Source organism: Limulus polyphemus, unplaced genomic scaffold (genome assembly GCF_000517525.1).
Source record: "Limulus polyphemus unplaced genomic scaffold, Limulus_polyphemus-2.1.2 Scaffold668, whole genome shotgun sequence".
Classification (NCBI taxonomy): Eukaryota; Metazoa; Arthropoda; class Merostomata; order Xiphosura; family Limulidae; genus Limulus; species Limulus polyphemus.
Genome location: NW_013666278.1, coordinates 430,609 through 444,334, shown reverse-complemented (window position 1 = coordinate 444,334; position 13,726 = coordinate 430,609). Strand labels below are relative to the sequence as shown.

The following is a 13,726-nucleotide window of genomic DNA, read 5'->3' as shown; positions in this document are numbered from 1 at the left end:
CTGTTGATTTTCACGTTACAGCACTTAAGTCAACTACAATACCCCTTATGCCAGAGAAGATAATTTGGGGTAGAATAAAAGAACATCCCCAAGAAAGCTCGATGCTTCTGGAAGCAGTGGAAGACCCATCCAGGCCAGCAGACGTGAAGATTGGAAGGTCACTTGTGGCAGGTCATCAAGTAGTACCAATAACAGTGGCTAATTTCTCTAAATGTGAGCAGACACTACATGATTTGACAAAAAAAAAAGGCCAGAAGTTTGAATGGACCATTTCTTGCCAGCATGCTTTCAAGACATTGAAAGAAAAATTGGCCTCAGCTCCACTTTTAAAGCTTCCAGATCCCTCACTGCTGTACATACTGGATTGTGATGCTAGTAATGTCGGAATTGGAGGAGTGTTGTCTCAGAAAGTGTGCGAAAACGAACATGTGGTGGCCTACTTCAGTAGGGTCCTGAGGTGACCAGAGAGGAACTACTGTGTAACACGAAGAGAACTCCTTGCTATAGTAAAGAGTCTGAAATATTTCCATCCTTACCTCTATGGAGCTAGGTTTACCATCAAGATAGACCATGATGCATTATGCTGGTTAAGATCATTAAAGAACCCAGAGGGACAACTGGCACGTTGGATCGGAAAATTAGACCAGTATAATTATGATATTGAATACAGAGAAGGAAAATCTCATGAAAATGTCGACGGACTGAGCCGAAGACCCTGGAAAAATGACTGCAGAGATTGCTGCAAAAGAGAGGTTGAACTAACCAGGTGCTATCAAGCTGAAGTCAAAGTGACTGAAGGAGTTGATCATGGTGAAATGGAACCAGGTATAGATATTAAATCAGAGCGGGAGAAATACCAAGATTTGAAGCCAATAATTGATTTTCTAAAACAAGTGTTTTGCACCCTGCTTGGGATAAGATGTCTAGCTTAAGCCCTGTGACAAAAAACTATTGGGCACAATGGGACCAGTTGAAGCTTGAAAATGGTATTCTTGTCCGTAGAAGGGAAAGTGACGACCTGGCAAACAGTTATACCGAGAAAGTTACATGATAGTTTAACAGGAGGACAGCTACCGGAAACAAACAAACAAGCAGATACGTAACACTTTGTTCATGAAATGCATACTAGATATTCTATTATATTCTATTACTTCTAAATAAAAATCAACAGTAAACTGAAAGTAAATTAACAGTAACAATGAACTGAACTTCAACTGTGATGTAATTTCCCATCCTGATTAAATAGAAAAACGTAATATCCTTAACAAAAAGGTAGGTTGTTACTTGAATAGTCTATTAGTGTTCATTCAATATGCACTACATTTTATTTCAAGACCTGGTGCACTGCGCACCTCTGGGGTCTTTTTCTAAACTGATGCCCCCCAGTAGTACAGCGGTATGTCTGCGGACTTACAACGCTAGAATCCGGGTTTCGATACCTGTGGTGGGCAGAGCACAGATAACCCAATGTGTAGTTTTGTGCTTAACCTCAAACAAAGAATCTAAACTGACACCACAAATGCTATGTACAAGTTAAAACTGAGTCCCAGTTCATATGCGTACCGAAAACTATAACTGATTATCATGTTACATTACGAAAAATTAGATTCAATTATGACATTACTTAACAAGCATATTGATTATATTTTTCATGATAATTCTGTATTGTGTTTGGAATACAATTTTGTACAATCCTATAAATAAGAAATAAAGAAAGACAACATCAACGTGTATAAAATACCTAAATGTGACTGTGAAATGTACATGGAATATATTATAATCATTTGCTGTATCGACTTTTTAGATCCGAATTTGTTGGACCTGGGAGGGACAGAATCAGCGTTGACCTCTTCTTCCCTCTCAGGAATTGCTATTTTGTTTGAACTATTATTGAATCCTAGGTAATAACCCTTGTTTACGTTGTTGCATTACTCACAGTATGTTAACTTTGGTCCATTGTCCGCAGTTTAATTAACATACTCTTTTTGTGCCATGTCCAATTCATGGGGTAATATAAACTCGTATATTTTCACTAGCTTCACTTATGAATGATCGCACTATTAGTCCGAGTTCACAATACAGTTCCGCTACGCAGTCATACACACACACACACAATCCTATTTTTACATATAATATCACTCAGTTTTGTCTGTTGAAAATGCGCGCGTATTTTAGTGAGCTTCATTCCAACGGATGTTAACAAAAGGCAGATATAAACAGACTTTAGTAGACATTTTGTACGACAACATATTAAATGTTTATCAAAGTTTTTAAAAGGGTCTAACTTTAGGTTGTAGAATAACATAAGTTCATTTATTAATAGTATTAAGTATGGTAAAGTTTAGTCGTAATTAAACTAAAGCAAAACACGTACACAAGTTACAGTGTTAATTTATCTATTTATCGAATATAGGCCGTACTTAATAAAGGTTTAACTAAAGTTAGGCCTAAGACAAGTGGTTTATTTGTTTGTTTGTTCGTAATTAAGCACAAAGCTACACAATGTACTATTTGTGCTCTGACAACAACGGGTATCGAAACCCGGTTTCTAGCGTTGTAAGTCCGCAGGCATACCGCTGTGCCACTGGCTGGCAAGACAAGTGGACTTATAGATTTCGGTATTTGAGATTAGAGTTCTTTTGTATTATTCTAGAAATCATGTATTGAAAGAACTGTTGCAGTGAAGATACTAATTTGACCGTAAATGTTTTGCGGATCTCTGCTAATAGTAATTAATGCTAATATGTGTGTATATGTAATATATACTAGCTGTTGTACTCATTCAACGCATGGGGAAGACATACGGGACCTGATCCATTAAGGGTGCTTTTATGTTTGGCTGAGATCGGTTAAAAAGTGAAGGTGTTAAAGGCGGACATACAGATAGACAAGGCTTCCGAAGAGTGACATGAGGGGAAGATCCGTACGCCACTCCCGACCCCCCATGTTACTTTACGTGGTATCCTAAAAATGCCTCTGAAATTTGGGAGCTCAATAGAATGTCACGGGTTTACATAGGGGTCCCAGGAGAATGACACAGACGGTCAGATATGAAACCCTACCTCCTGATACTAAAGAAAGTGATTGCCAAGTTTGCTTGAGATTGATAGAAAACTATAAGCGCGAATGGCGGATATACAAACAGAGCTCCCCCTCCTCCGGTTGAAAATCACATGGTGGTCAGATCTGAACTCTAATCCCCATATGATATGTCAAGTTTGGTTGAGATCGATCAGAAAGTTTACTTGTGAAAAGCGAACACATAGACGGACACACACACACAGCACTTTGTGCCTGGAGAGATAATAATCAGGCATATTTATCTAGATAGCATTTTAACAGTACAATCTGACTGCCAAAACATGACAAACGTGCATATTACCTTTTGTTCAGCACTCGCTGTTAAATGATGAAGTCGGTTGGTCATATTTGACAACGACTGCTCAAATGCTGCTACCATATGAGCCTGTAATAGGAAAAAAAATATGATGTTATAGTAAGTTAAAGCAAGATATCCTGAAACAACAACACATGCTTAGAAATATCATCTGTCCATTCTTAAAGCGACTCAAAACTGGACTTGAAAGAAAAGTGGAAACCTTTCAAGAACATCTAAAGGCTTCTTTTAACGTTAAAGAAAGAATCATTTTACACAGTGGCTCGAAATTCGCCCCTCTTCATCATGTTTTATAGCTTCTTCTCTGATTCTGAGAAATTTTAATTAGAAAAACTTCGAAATATACACGAATGGTTGTAATCATTATTACCCTTCTTTAAACCTGCTATAAAAATCACACAAAAATATGGTTTTTGTTTGTTTATCGCTTACCGCAAAGCTACACAATGAGTTATCTGTGCTGTATCTACTACGATTATTGAAACCTGGTATTTAGCGTTATAAGCCCACAGACTTACCGCTGAACCACCGGGAGCAATACATATGTTTAGTTCTTTGTTTGTTATTAGGCACAAAGATACACAATGAGCTAACTGTGCTGTGACCGTCACGGGTATCAAGACCAGGTTTTTATCATTATAAGCCTTCAGACTTACGGCGGAGCCACTGCAGAGGGGGGGGGGGACAAAAAGTATAATGAAGAAGAGGCCATAAGTCGCCAAACATGATATATGTTTCAAATATGACGTTTCAAACAAGCAACATACCTTCGTTTCAAGTATACATGGAATGGCATGACTTGGTGGTTAAGGCACTCAACTCGCAGTCTACGGGTCGCGGGTTCGAATCCTGTCACCAAACATGTCCATCCTTTCTGCTGTGGGGGCATTATAATGTGACGGTCAACTTATTTTTAATTCGTAAAAGAGTAGCCCAATAGTTGGCGGTGGGCGGTTTTGACTCGCTTCCTTCCATCTTATCTATCACTTTTAAATTAGAGACGGCTAACGCAGGTACCCCCGAGCAGCTTTGCGCGAAATTCAACAAAATGCAAACAATTCATGTGTACGCCTCAGACGAAGTTAGTTTACACAATAGCTTATCGATACAGGATAATCACTTTCAAAATCATTTTTTAGCTTTTTCCACTAGATAGTTAAATATTATTATTACAACCTAAATTTTTCCTTTACATTATAAGAATTGTGTATCATTACAACAACATCGTAAAGTGTCATGTAACTCAAAATTGTTTAATTAAAGCTCAGACTTTCTTATGTTCAACTACACTAGTCTAGAAAATGTGAATATCATACATACATACATACTAAGTAATCCCCCTACATACATATACACAGCAGTACCTAGTCTCCACCTACCTGTCTGTTCATCCAGTTTGAAAATGTTTCACCTAATTCCTAAAAATCGGCATGAGAAATTTTAAAGTCGAATCGCAAATTGTATAAATACATGAATGCTACAACCTAGTCCTAGATAATAGCTATGAGACTCACATCTATATACTTAGGTAGCCTGAGCCTAATTTTTTCATGTCCAAAAATATCCCTAGCTGGGATTAAGACATTCCTTTACTAAAGTAATTGTAACGTAGCTGGATGATATAAGGTCAAGGGAACAAGTTTAAAACTGTTTTCCAAATTCAATCTTTTGATAACGAAGACAGAAATTCATGTTGATACAGCTTTAGTAAATCTTCGTATGTCTCACACATAAAATGTTTTGTCAGAAATTTAAGAGACTTTTGAAACTTATATTTGAACGATAAGTATTTGTTTACATATTTCACTGTCTTTATGATTACTTAGTTACAGTGCTTATATGTTTATCTTAGACATTTTTATGTTGTATCTTATCCTTTGTTTTCTCTCTCTTATGTCCTTCCTTTATTGTATAATTAGTTGAGATATTCAGAGACCGTTATCCGTTTTTTTTTAATATCCATTATCAACTGCAGTGGGCCAGCGGTAAGTTTACGGACATGCAACGCTAAAACACTAGTCGATTTCCCGCGACGGACAGGGCGCAAACAGCCCATTGTGTAGCTCTGCGATTAAAGTAATTAGCATCTGTGTCTAATTCCTCTGCTAGATTTTTCAAAATTTGCCTTTTCTTTTTGTGTGAAATTAAATTCCGCTGACCATGAAAGCACATCTCTGAAGATCGCCACTTGAAAGACAATTTAAGAGTATGTTACGACAGCGGAAGTCACGTGACGCTGGTAACATGTGATGAGTTTCTAGAAGGATCATGAAAGCCCTCTTTTTTAATATATAAGCCTGGCGAGTAAAACCAGCACGATAGGCAGATAAATAGAAGAGATATAGATAGATTGAAGAGATAGATAATTGAGTCAAGCGAACAGTAGGCACCGTAAGAAAAGTGTGTGAATCACTGCCATTTGTAGCGTGTGTTATAATGTTTGTTAAGTTCAAAGTGACTGTGGAAATTCTGTGCATTACAAAGTTGTATCGAGAAAGATTAAACTAGTTTTAATTAAGAAAGGACTTGTATCGCTGAGGTTCATCGGAAAGAAAAACGAGCACATACGCCAAAAAAGTACATCTAAAAAGTTACTTAAAGTTTCTATGTAATTTTGCACCAAACCTTGCGATACGCATATGTACCTGCGGCTTAATTTCCTTACACCTACCAGTGTCGTCCTTCTTCAGATTATGCTATAATCGATTGTGCAATTATAAAGATATTTGTCATCAAATCTCAAAACATCCGTCGGGATTGATAACGCATGATTACAAGATCAGTTGAACAAAGAGAATGCGTAAACACAGCAAAAAACTACTACATATAGTAACAGCCTTCTACGTTGTTATTATCTTAATCCAAACATCTGGTAATTTAATTCATTATCTTCTCTAGAGGTAATTCATTTCGTAACACAGAAAATTGTGGTTATTAAACTAATGTGTGAGGCCCAATGGGTTTAATGTTAGGTAATTACTATACTTAGCTTTTTTTCTTTTTAAATCCAGTTTAGGTATCTCTTAAGCATGGGCTGAATTCTAAAAGCGATTATGACACATTAAGATTTTTTTTTAATGATAACATATTAAATCCTATTATCATATTAGCTTCTTCTAGGTGCATTCGTTGCAAAAGTGAATAATCAGAAAAAGTATTTTATTGTTATTTTTGTTTTTAGCGCAAAGCTACAATGGTCAATCTGCGTTCTTTCCACTGTGAGTAATCGAACCCCGGGATTTTAAAGTATTTTTTATTACAATATCACGTTAAAACATGTTCTGAGAAGTATGTATAGCAGTAGAGTTTGTTGATTGCAGAGCTAAAATCCGGAAGGACTGAAACAAGGACAACTTTAATCCGTTCTATATACAGCTGTACAACGTGTTGGTATGATTTAAAGTCATGCTGGACAATCAGTCGTTCTCAGATTTAAGTTGATAAAAATATGTACCTTAGTCTATAACATTAAGTGGGATAACAAGGTTATCTGGTAAACACATATCACCACTTAAGCCCACTTAAGAAAAAGAAAAAGGATAGTGAGCTAAAGATACTAGTTATTAGCATAGGCAATCGTGGATACTTCTCTACACGCGCGATAGGATATCCGATAAGCGAAACTTAATTTATAACATGTGTAAGTCAGATAAGCATCGTCCAAAAAGTCACGTGGTTATTGTGAAGCGTTACGTGCATAGTCTGCACAAGCGAGATAGTCATCATTGAATAAGTCACGAGGTTTATAGATATACAGTAAATAGGAGTATTATATGCTTTACAGAGAGAAAAGAAGAATAATATAATATATATATATATATATATAATAATGACCCTCGAGATTATTTTTAGTCATAAAATTTTGCTTGTTTGTTGAATTTCGCGCAAAGCTACGCCCATAAAAGCTTCGGTTTTAATCGTGTTTTATACTTGAACTGAATTTGGCAAAATTCAAATATAGAAGTTTTAAAAATTATAATTTTTTATAGTTTGTACAATTTATATATATTGTTATTAAGTTTTATTATTTTGCTTAAAATGCATTTTATCATTATTTTTAATGAAAAATTTAATCAAGAACGTGCAGGCCTAGTGCAATGCACTGTGCGTTGGAAAGATTCCATATGGAATTTCTGGCCAGCTTAATCGTGTTAATTTTCATATAGGTTTACTTCTTGTTTGTAGTTAATCACCAAGCTACACAAAGGGCTATCTGTGCTCTTCCCACCACAGGTATCGAAACCCATTTTCTAGCGTTGTATGTCCGCAGACATACTGCTGTGTCACTGGGGCTCATTATTGATTAATCAGACACTGGGCATAGACTCGTTTTTATTTTATTCCAGTAAACCTTTACTACAAGAAGTAAAACTAATGTGTATTCTGTAAAGTCGCAGATGTCAAATTTGATAACGAATATAATATTATAAAGGTATTTCTTGATATTTCAAAGTATTGTTAATAATTTCTCTTTCGTTTGAAATCAACATCGAAATTGTAAGGCAACAATTTCCCACACTTAAATCAACGCGAAAATGTAAAGCAACACTTTTTCACACTTAAATCAACATCGAAATTATTAGGCAATAATTTCTCACACTTAAATCAACGCGAAATTGTAAGGCAACAATTTCTTACCCTTAAATCAACATCGAAATTGTATGACAACAATTTCTCACACTTAAATTAACATTGAAATTGTTAGGCAACAATTTCTCACACTTAAATCGACATTGAAATTGTAAGGCAACAGTGAGAAAATCAACATCAAAATAATCAGGCAACAATTTCTCACACTTAAATCAACGCAAAATTTCATAGATGGGTTGCGACAACTGACAAACAGCATTTAGTAACAAAATTCATAACTTTAAAATTTAGATAATAGTTTTATTTTGTTTGTTTGTTGTTACGCGCAAAACTACATGATGGGCTACCTCTGTTGTAACTACCACGGGTATTGTTATAGAGCTACAAACCTTCAGCCCTCACGCTGGGCCACAGGGGTAGAGGCATAATAGTGTTACGACAGCGGAAGTCACGTGAAGTTGCTGACGCATGCGTGACTGAATTTCTCGAATTATCGGGGAACTTCGCGAATTTTGGAGATGCCTCGTCATTAGTATATAAGCCTGGCAGGGGAAAGCCAGAGGATGATAAAGCGAATAGTAGTTACGGTGAGTTTTGGGTAATTTACGATTCTGTTTGGGGTTCTAGTGTGTGTGTTTTACACTCGTAGAGAGCAAAGTTATCGAGATTGTGAATCGCTGTGATTTATAGCGTGTATTATAAAAGTTGTTAAGTTTAAAGTGACGAGAAACGTACTGACTGTGGAATTACTGTGTACTAAAAGTTTGTATCGAGAAAGAATAAACTGGTTTAGTCAAGAAAGGACTTGTATCGCTTAAGTTCCTCAGAAAGAATTTCTATCGGAAATTAAGAAATATTTTTTTAATAATCTCTTTTAGTATATAAGCCCGGCAAATAAAGCGGAGATATAATTGTAGATAGATCGAGAGATTGAAGATAGAGATAATCGAGTCAAGCCGTAAGTAAAGTGTGTGAATCACTGTGATTTATAGCGTGTGTTCATAAAAGTAGTCAAGTTTAAAGTGACTGTGAAAATTCTGTGTATCACAAAGTTGTATCCAGAAAGAATAAACTAGTTTAATTAAGAAAGGACTTGTATCGCTGAAGTATATCGGAAAGAATTTCTACAGGAAATTAACAAACAAGCAGATACGCTACAATAATATCAAGATTAGATACCACAGGCTTGCATAAATCTCAGTCACACAAGCTGTTATTGTCTCAAACTAATATTGTTGAGAAAAATATTTGCATATTAAGCTAGTTGGGATAACTATATATAATTTTCATTCTTCTAGCTTAAGAAATAGATATATAAATAAAATCTCGCTCTCTTTGTAACTACTGTAAAAATGTTAATACGTCAGCTATAAAATGTTACACATGTACCACCTTTATTTTGAAGGCTAACTATACGGAATTTCCACTTAATAATAGTAATAAAAATAAACATATATTATTCTGTGTAATACGGGCTTCAACTTTCACCCACGCAGGTTGATTGTGTTTGAAAACCTACCAGATACAGTGCCAAATGAAAGCACGTGCGGCGACAATATTATTTACATATTGTATTTGACGTTAAAAAGTGTTTTTATAGACGATCAGCTAGCTCTCTCTATATGAACTTGGAAGTTTAGAAATAACAAGAGAATAAATATAACGAATTAAGTTCATCACGCTGTTCAATCGGTACAAAAATAACATATATATATATATTGTTTTATGCTTTTTCAGAATGTGTCTGTAGAATTGTCTTTTGTTATCAGAAAACGCCACTCCTTTAGTAACAAAATTGGATTAGATTTGTCTTCTTAAGAAACCTGCATATTATACCTCATTAACTATATTGCTCTCTTCGTTTTCATTACCAAGTTAGTCTTTAAATGAGATAACTCGCTTCAAATAAGACGAACTTGCTGGATCTTATGTGAAATACTATGCCGTCTTCTCCAACAACTGATACCTAAGTATTTCAGAAGAATAATATAAAAACAACAACAACAAAAAAAAAACACTTCTTTAGAATACTTCATCTTATTCAGGAAGTAAGCACAACTATTTTGGGCATTAATGAAGCTTCCTTATGTGCTATGTAAAAACAACACGTATACAGTGTACATTGTACTTTTCAAACATACACTACAGTATGTTCTAAACATGTGATTATAATGTTTTTGTTCGAATTATTGAAAACAATTCTCCCTTAATCTAAAATTTAGGTTTATCGCTGTTAATAAAGAATAAAGTCCCGCAGATGATCAAAATTACATCAATATATTATTCATTTCACACAGATACTAAACAATTTGTGCTCCAGTGATTCTGTGATAATTTTTATACAATGTATTGATAACAATACTTAAATTGTATTTTTCTGGAATATAATGAAACCTAATTTAATTAAATAATCATCGAAAGTTCTTTTTGTGGTAACAAGAATACATATTGTTATGTAAAAAAACAACAAAACCAACAAGAAACTATATTACTGGTTTTACTTTAACACAAATTATAAACAATGTGCTACTGGTATTTGATAAATTTACAACAAACATTATGCCTTAGATATTTTTAGGTATATTTGTTACACGTCATGGTATGTACACAGGTAAATGTCAATGATCCTATAACTATTTAAACACAAGGAATAAGAATAAATCATGTGTGACTTTAAAACAGCTTGTTGTGCCCTTGGGAAAATACTACCTCACCGCACTATTTTCTCCCTGCTTGTTTGTTTGCACGGGAAGCTAAATGTGATATGAGACTCAAAGCTCAATTAAAAAAGACACTGGGGGTCCTTTATGTTTATGGAGTAGTTCAGCCATTTGAGCATGCGCACACTTTAATCACCGTTTCATATCTCTAAGTCTCACAGAACCTCTAGAAAATGACATCAGCAATAATGCAACGTGAAGAAAAGTGGCACAGTTTCTTCTAAACGGAAAGAAATAATACATAGGTGAAAATTTTATGTTCAAGTTTTATCACTGCCATTATTATCGGACACCGTATCTTACAACATATAGAGATCTAGTTTAAACTATACTTACATATTAGGACAAATATAAATTACCTAAACAACAAAAAAAACAAAAACACTCATATCCTATAAATTTTAGAATTCATATGGAACAAGCCAATGAAAGTCAAGAATAGATTTCATCATAACAACCGTGAGCAGTTAACTGATTTTTTGTTAAATGTTACTTGTTACAATTATTAGGTAAAATTACAGTATGCAGAATTTCAAAAATAAGATTGCTTTAGAATTATGTTTCACATATGATTAGTTTGAGTTGAAGTAGCAAGCATTATAATGATATTGGCTAGACACAACAAGCCCCACAGTGGCACAGTGGTATGTCTGCGGACTTACAACGCTAGAATCTGGGTTTAGATACCTGCGGTGGGCAGAGCACGGATAGCCCATTGTGTAGCTTTGTGCTTAATTACAAACAAACAAGACACTACAACCGTGGCTTTTCTGGGCTTAAGGAAAGTGTACATTCTATGAAGCTGAGGCGTCAGTGTTACGTAATTTTGTGGTTACGTACGATACAGGTAAATCTACAAAATTAACAAAAAAAGAGAGTGAGTTTCGATGTGAAGTGTATCAAACTTTGTCATTAGTTGTGCCGTCCAATTACTAAAAATGCGTGATATTAAAACGGTGTTTTCTATTTAAAAGAGGCCTTAAAATAGTGTGTATATAGGAGGGATAATTGTCCAATTAGTGAACTCAGTTTGTCCAACAGTAGAAGTCATTATATACTTTCTTTACAACTCTGACTTACAATGTGTGTCCTTGGAGGAGTCTATTTCAGAGTGACTGCTTGTAATAAAACTGTCTTTGTGAAAGAATAAAGTTATTTTAACACAGCAGTCAACCTGCAAAAGGTTTCAGCTAGGTACTGTATGTTACGTTTACATACTCGCAACATTTCTTATCTTTAAAAATCCTTTATATTAAGCCTTGATTTAAAAGAAAATTTTATCCCACTTGGCTTCTGGCATGAGAATGTGACGGCAATCTTTCGAATGCTGTGTGTAGGAGAGTATAATGACAGCTGTCATACAGTGAAAACCATAATGCATATGCATGACCTAGGAAGTAAACCGCACTAGTGTTTTATAAGCGAGTTTAGAAAAGGGAAAACAACACATAAAAGGATAACAGGGTTAGAAAGCATGAAGAGCACTTGTCACAATCAGTGGATAACGAACGTCTACGACTACTTTTGTTCATGTATGGAAACAAGCCACCCCTGGCGATGCTGAAGAAATGGCGCCCCGCGGACAACCAGGGTATTTTCCCATACTGTGGGGCGGTATGACCACCCCGTAAGATGCTACCTCAAATTATGAGTCTGACTCCTATGTTTCTGCTATCCTTATCTGAATCTTATTATGGAGCCTCACGTTTTGAAAGATAACATACACCAAGAATCACTGTGATTTTTTATGTGCAAGATTAGATGGAATATTTCACTGACAAAAACAGTTTTAAGAAATTATCACCAAGGTTAGTTAAAAAAACAAAAAAAACGAAGTAGATAACAAGTATTAAGTTGAAGGTTCAAACAAGAATTTTAAATGGAGAAAACAAAAAATAAAACATTTCAAATTCTTTCAAGTTTTAAAACAAAGATTTACTACAAACCTTAAAATACGCTTGAACATCAACTATCTCTTTCGTAAGCCTACACCTTAGTTTTTGCCTAAAAAATATCGTATTTTACTGGCTTTACAACAGTTTATTTGTTTTTGTTTTGAATATCGCGCAAAGCTACACGAGGACTATCTGCGCTAGCCGTCCCTAATTTAGCAGTGAAAGACTAGAGGGAAAGCAGTTAGTCATTACCACCCACCGCCAACTCTTGGGCTACTCTTTTACCAACGAATAATGGGATTGACCGTTACAAGATAACGCCCCCACTGCTGAAAGGACGAGCATATTTAGTGGGATGGGGATTCGAAGCGAATCGAGCGCCCTAACCACCTGGCTTTGCCGGGCCTGCTTTACAACAGCAATTTAGCTTTTAATATTCACACTTAGATCTTTACTTTTACATCATCTTCCAGTATTTAATTCTGTGACCTAACAGTTTATGAGCTCGCGTTTATTACCGTTCAAATTTTCTTTATTCTATACACAGTTTACAAATGTGCCAGATGCTCTATTGGGTGAATGTGCAAGTACGTTTTAATAATCCACACACATTCGTGTTTCTTTAACGAAATCGTCAAAAAAATTGCCTAATTATAAATCTTAGAGCATAAATAATAGGGATATTAATATATCTGCAAAATTTATTTTAGGTTAACTTTTTCTATATATATATATATATATACATGTAAGCATTTACAGGAAGATATGTCAGTAAACTAAGCATAACTGTATTAAAACTGTCAATCCGTATTCACAATGTAACTAGTTTTATTAGTTTAAGGTTTATTTAATTTAAGCCTATTTCTGCTACTTGCTGTGACGCAATAAATACAAGACTTACAATAAGCTTCACCATAAGCAGTTGAGTACTAAGTTGCGAAAAGTTCGTATCTTTTCAGGATGCACCTTAAATAAGGATACCTCAAACCCTAGACACCTAGTTTTGTTTTTTACATGTGATTACTCATAACATGTATACACTGTTACGTATTAGAATTTCAAATAGCTTGAAACTGAGTTAACATGATACTTTAAATTTAGTAGTTAAATTGTACTTTGGATTT

The 13,726-nt window shown here is 35.0% G+C and overlaps 1 protein-coding gene across 1 annotated transcript in view; it reads right to left on the bottom strand.

The window, feature by feature from the left end:
* LOC106459854 (neuron navigator 3-like) overlaps positions 1-13,726 on the bottom strand; it is a gene marked incomplete at its 3' end in the record, with an annotated part of 119,620 nt that overhangs the window by 21,030 nt on the left and 84,864 nt on the right. The window contains exon 11 of the mRNA XM_013919526.2: positions 3,383-3,466. Within this exon, the coding sequence (XP_013774980.2) occupies positions 3,383-3,466 (84 nt within the window). The remainder of the gene's footprint in view (positions 1-3,382; positions 3,467-13,726) is intronic.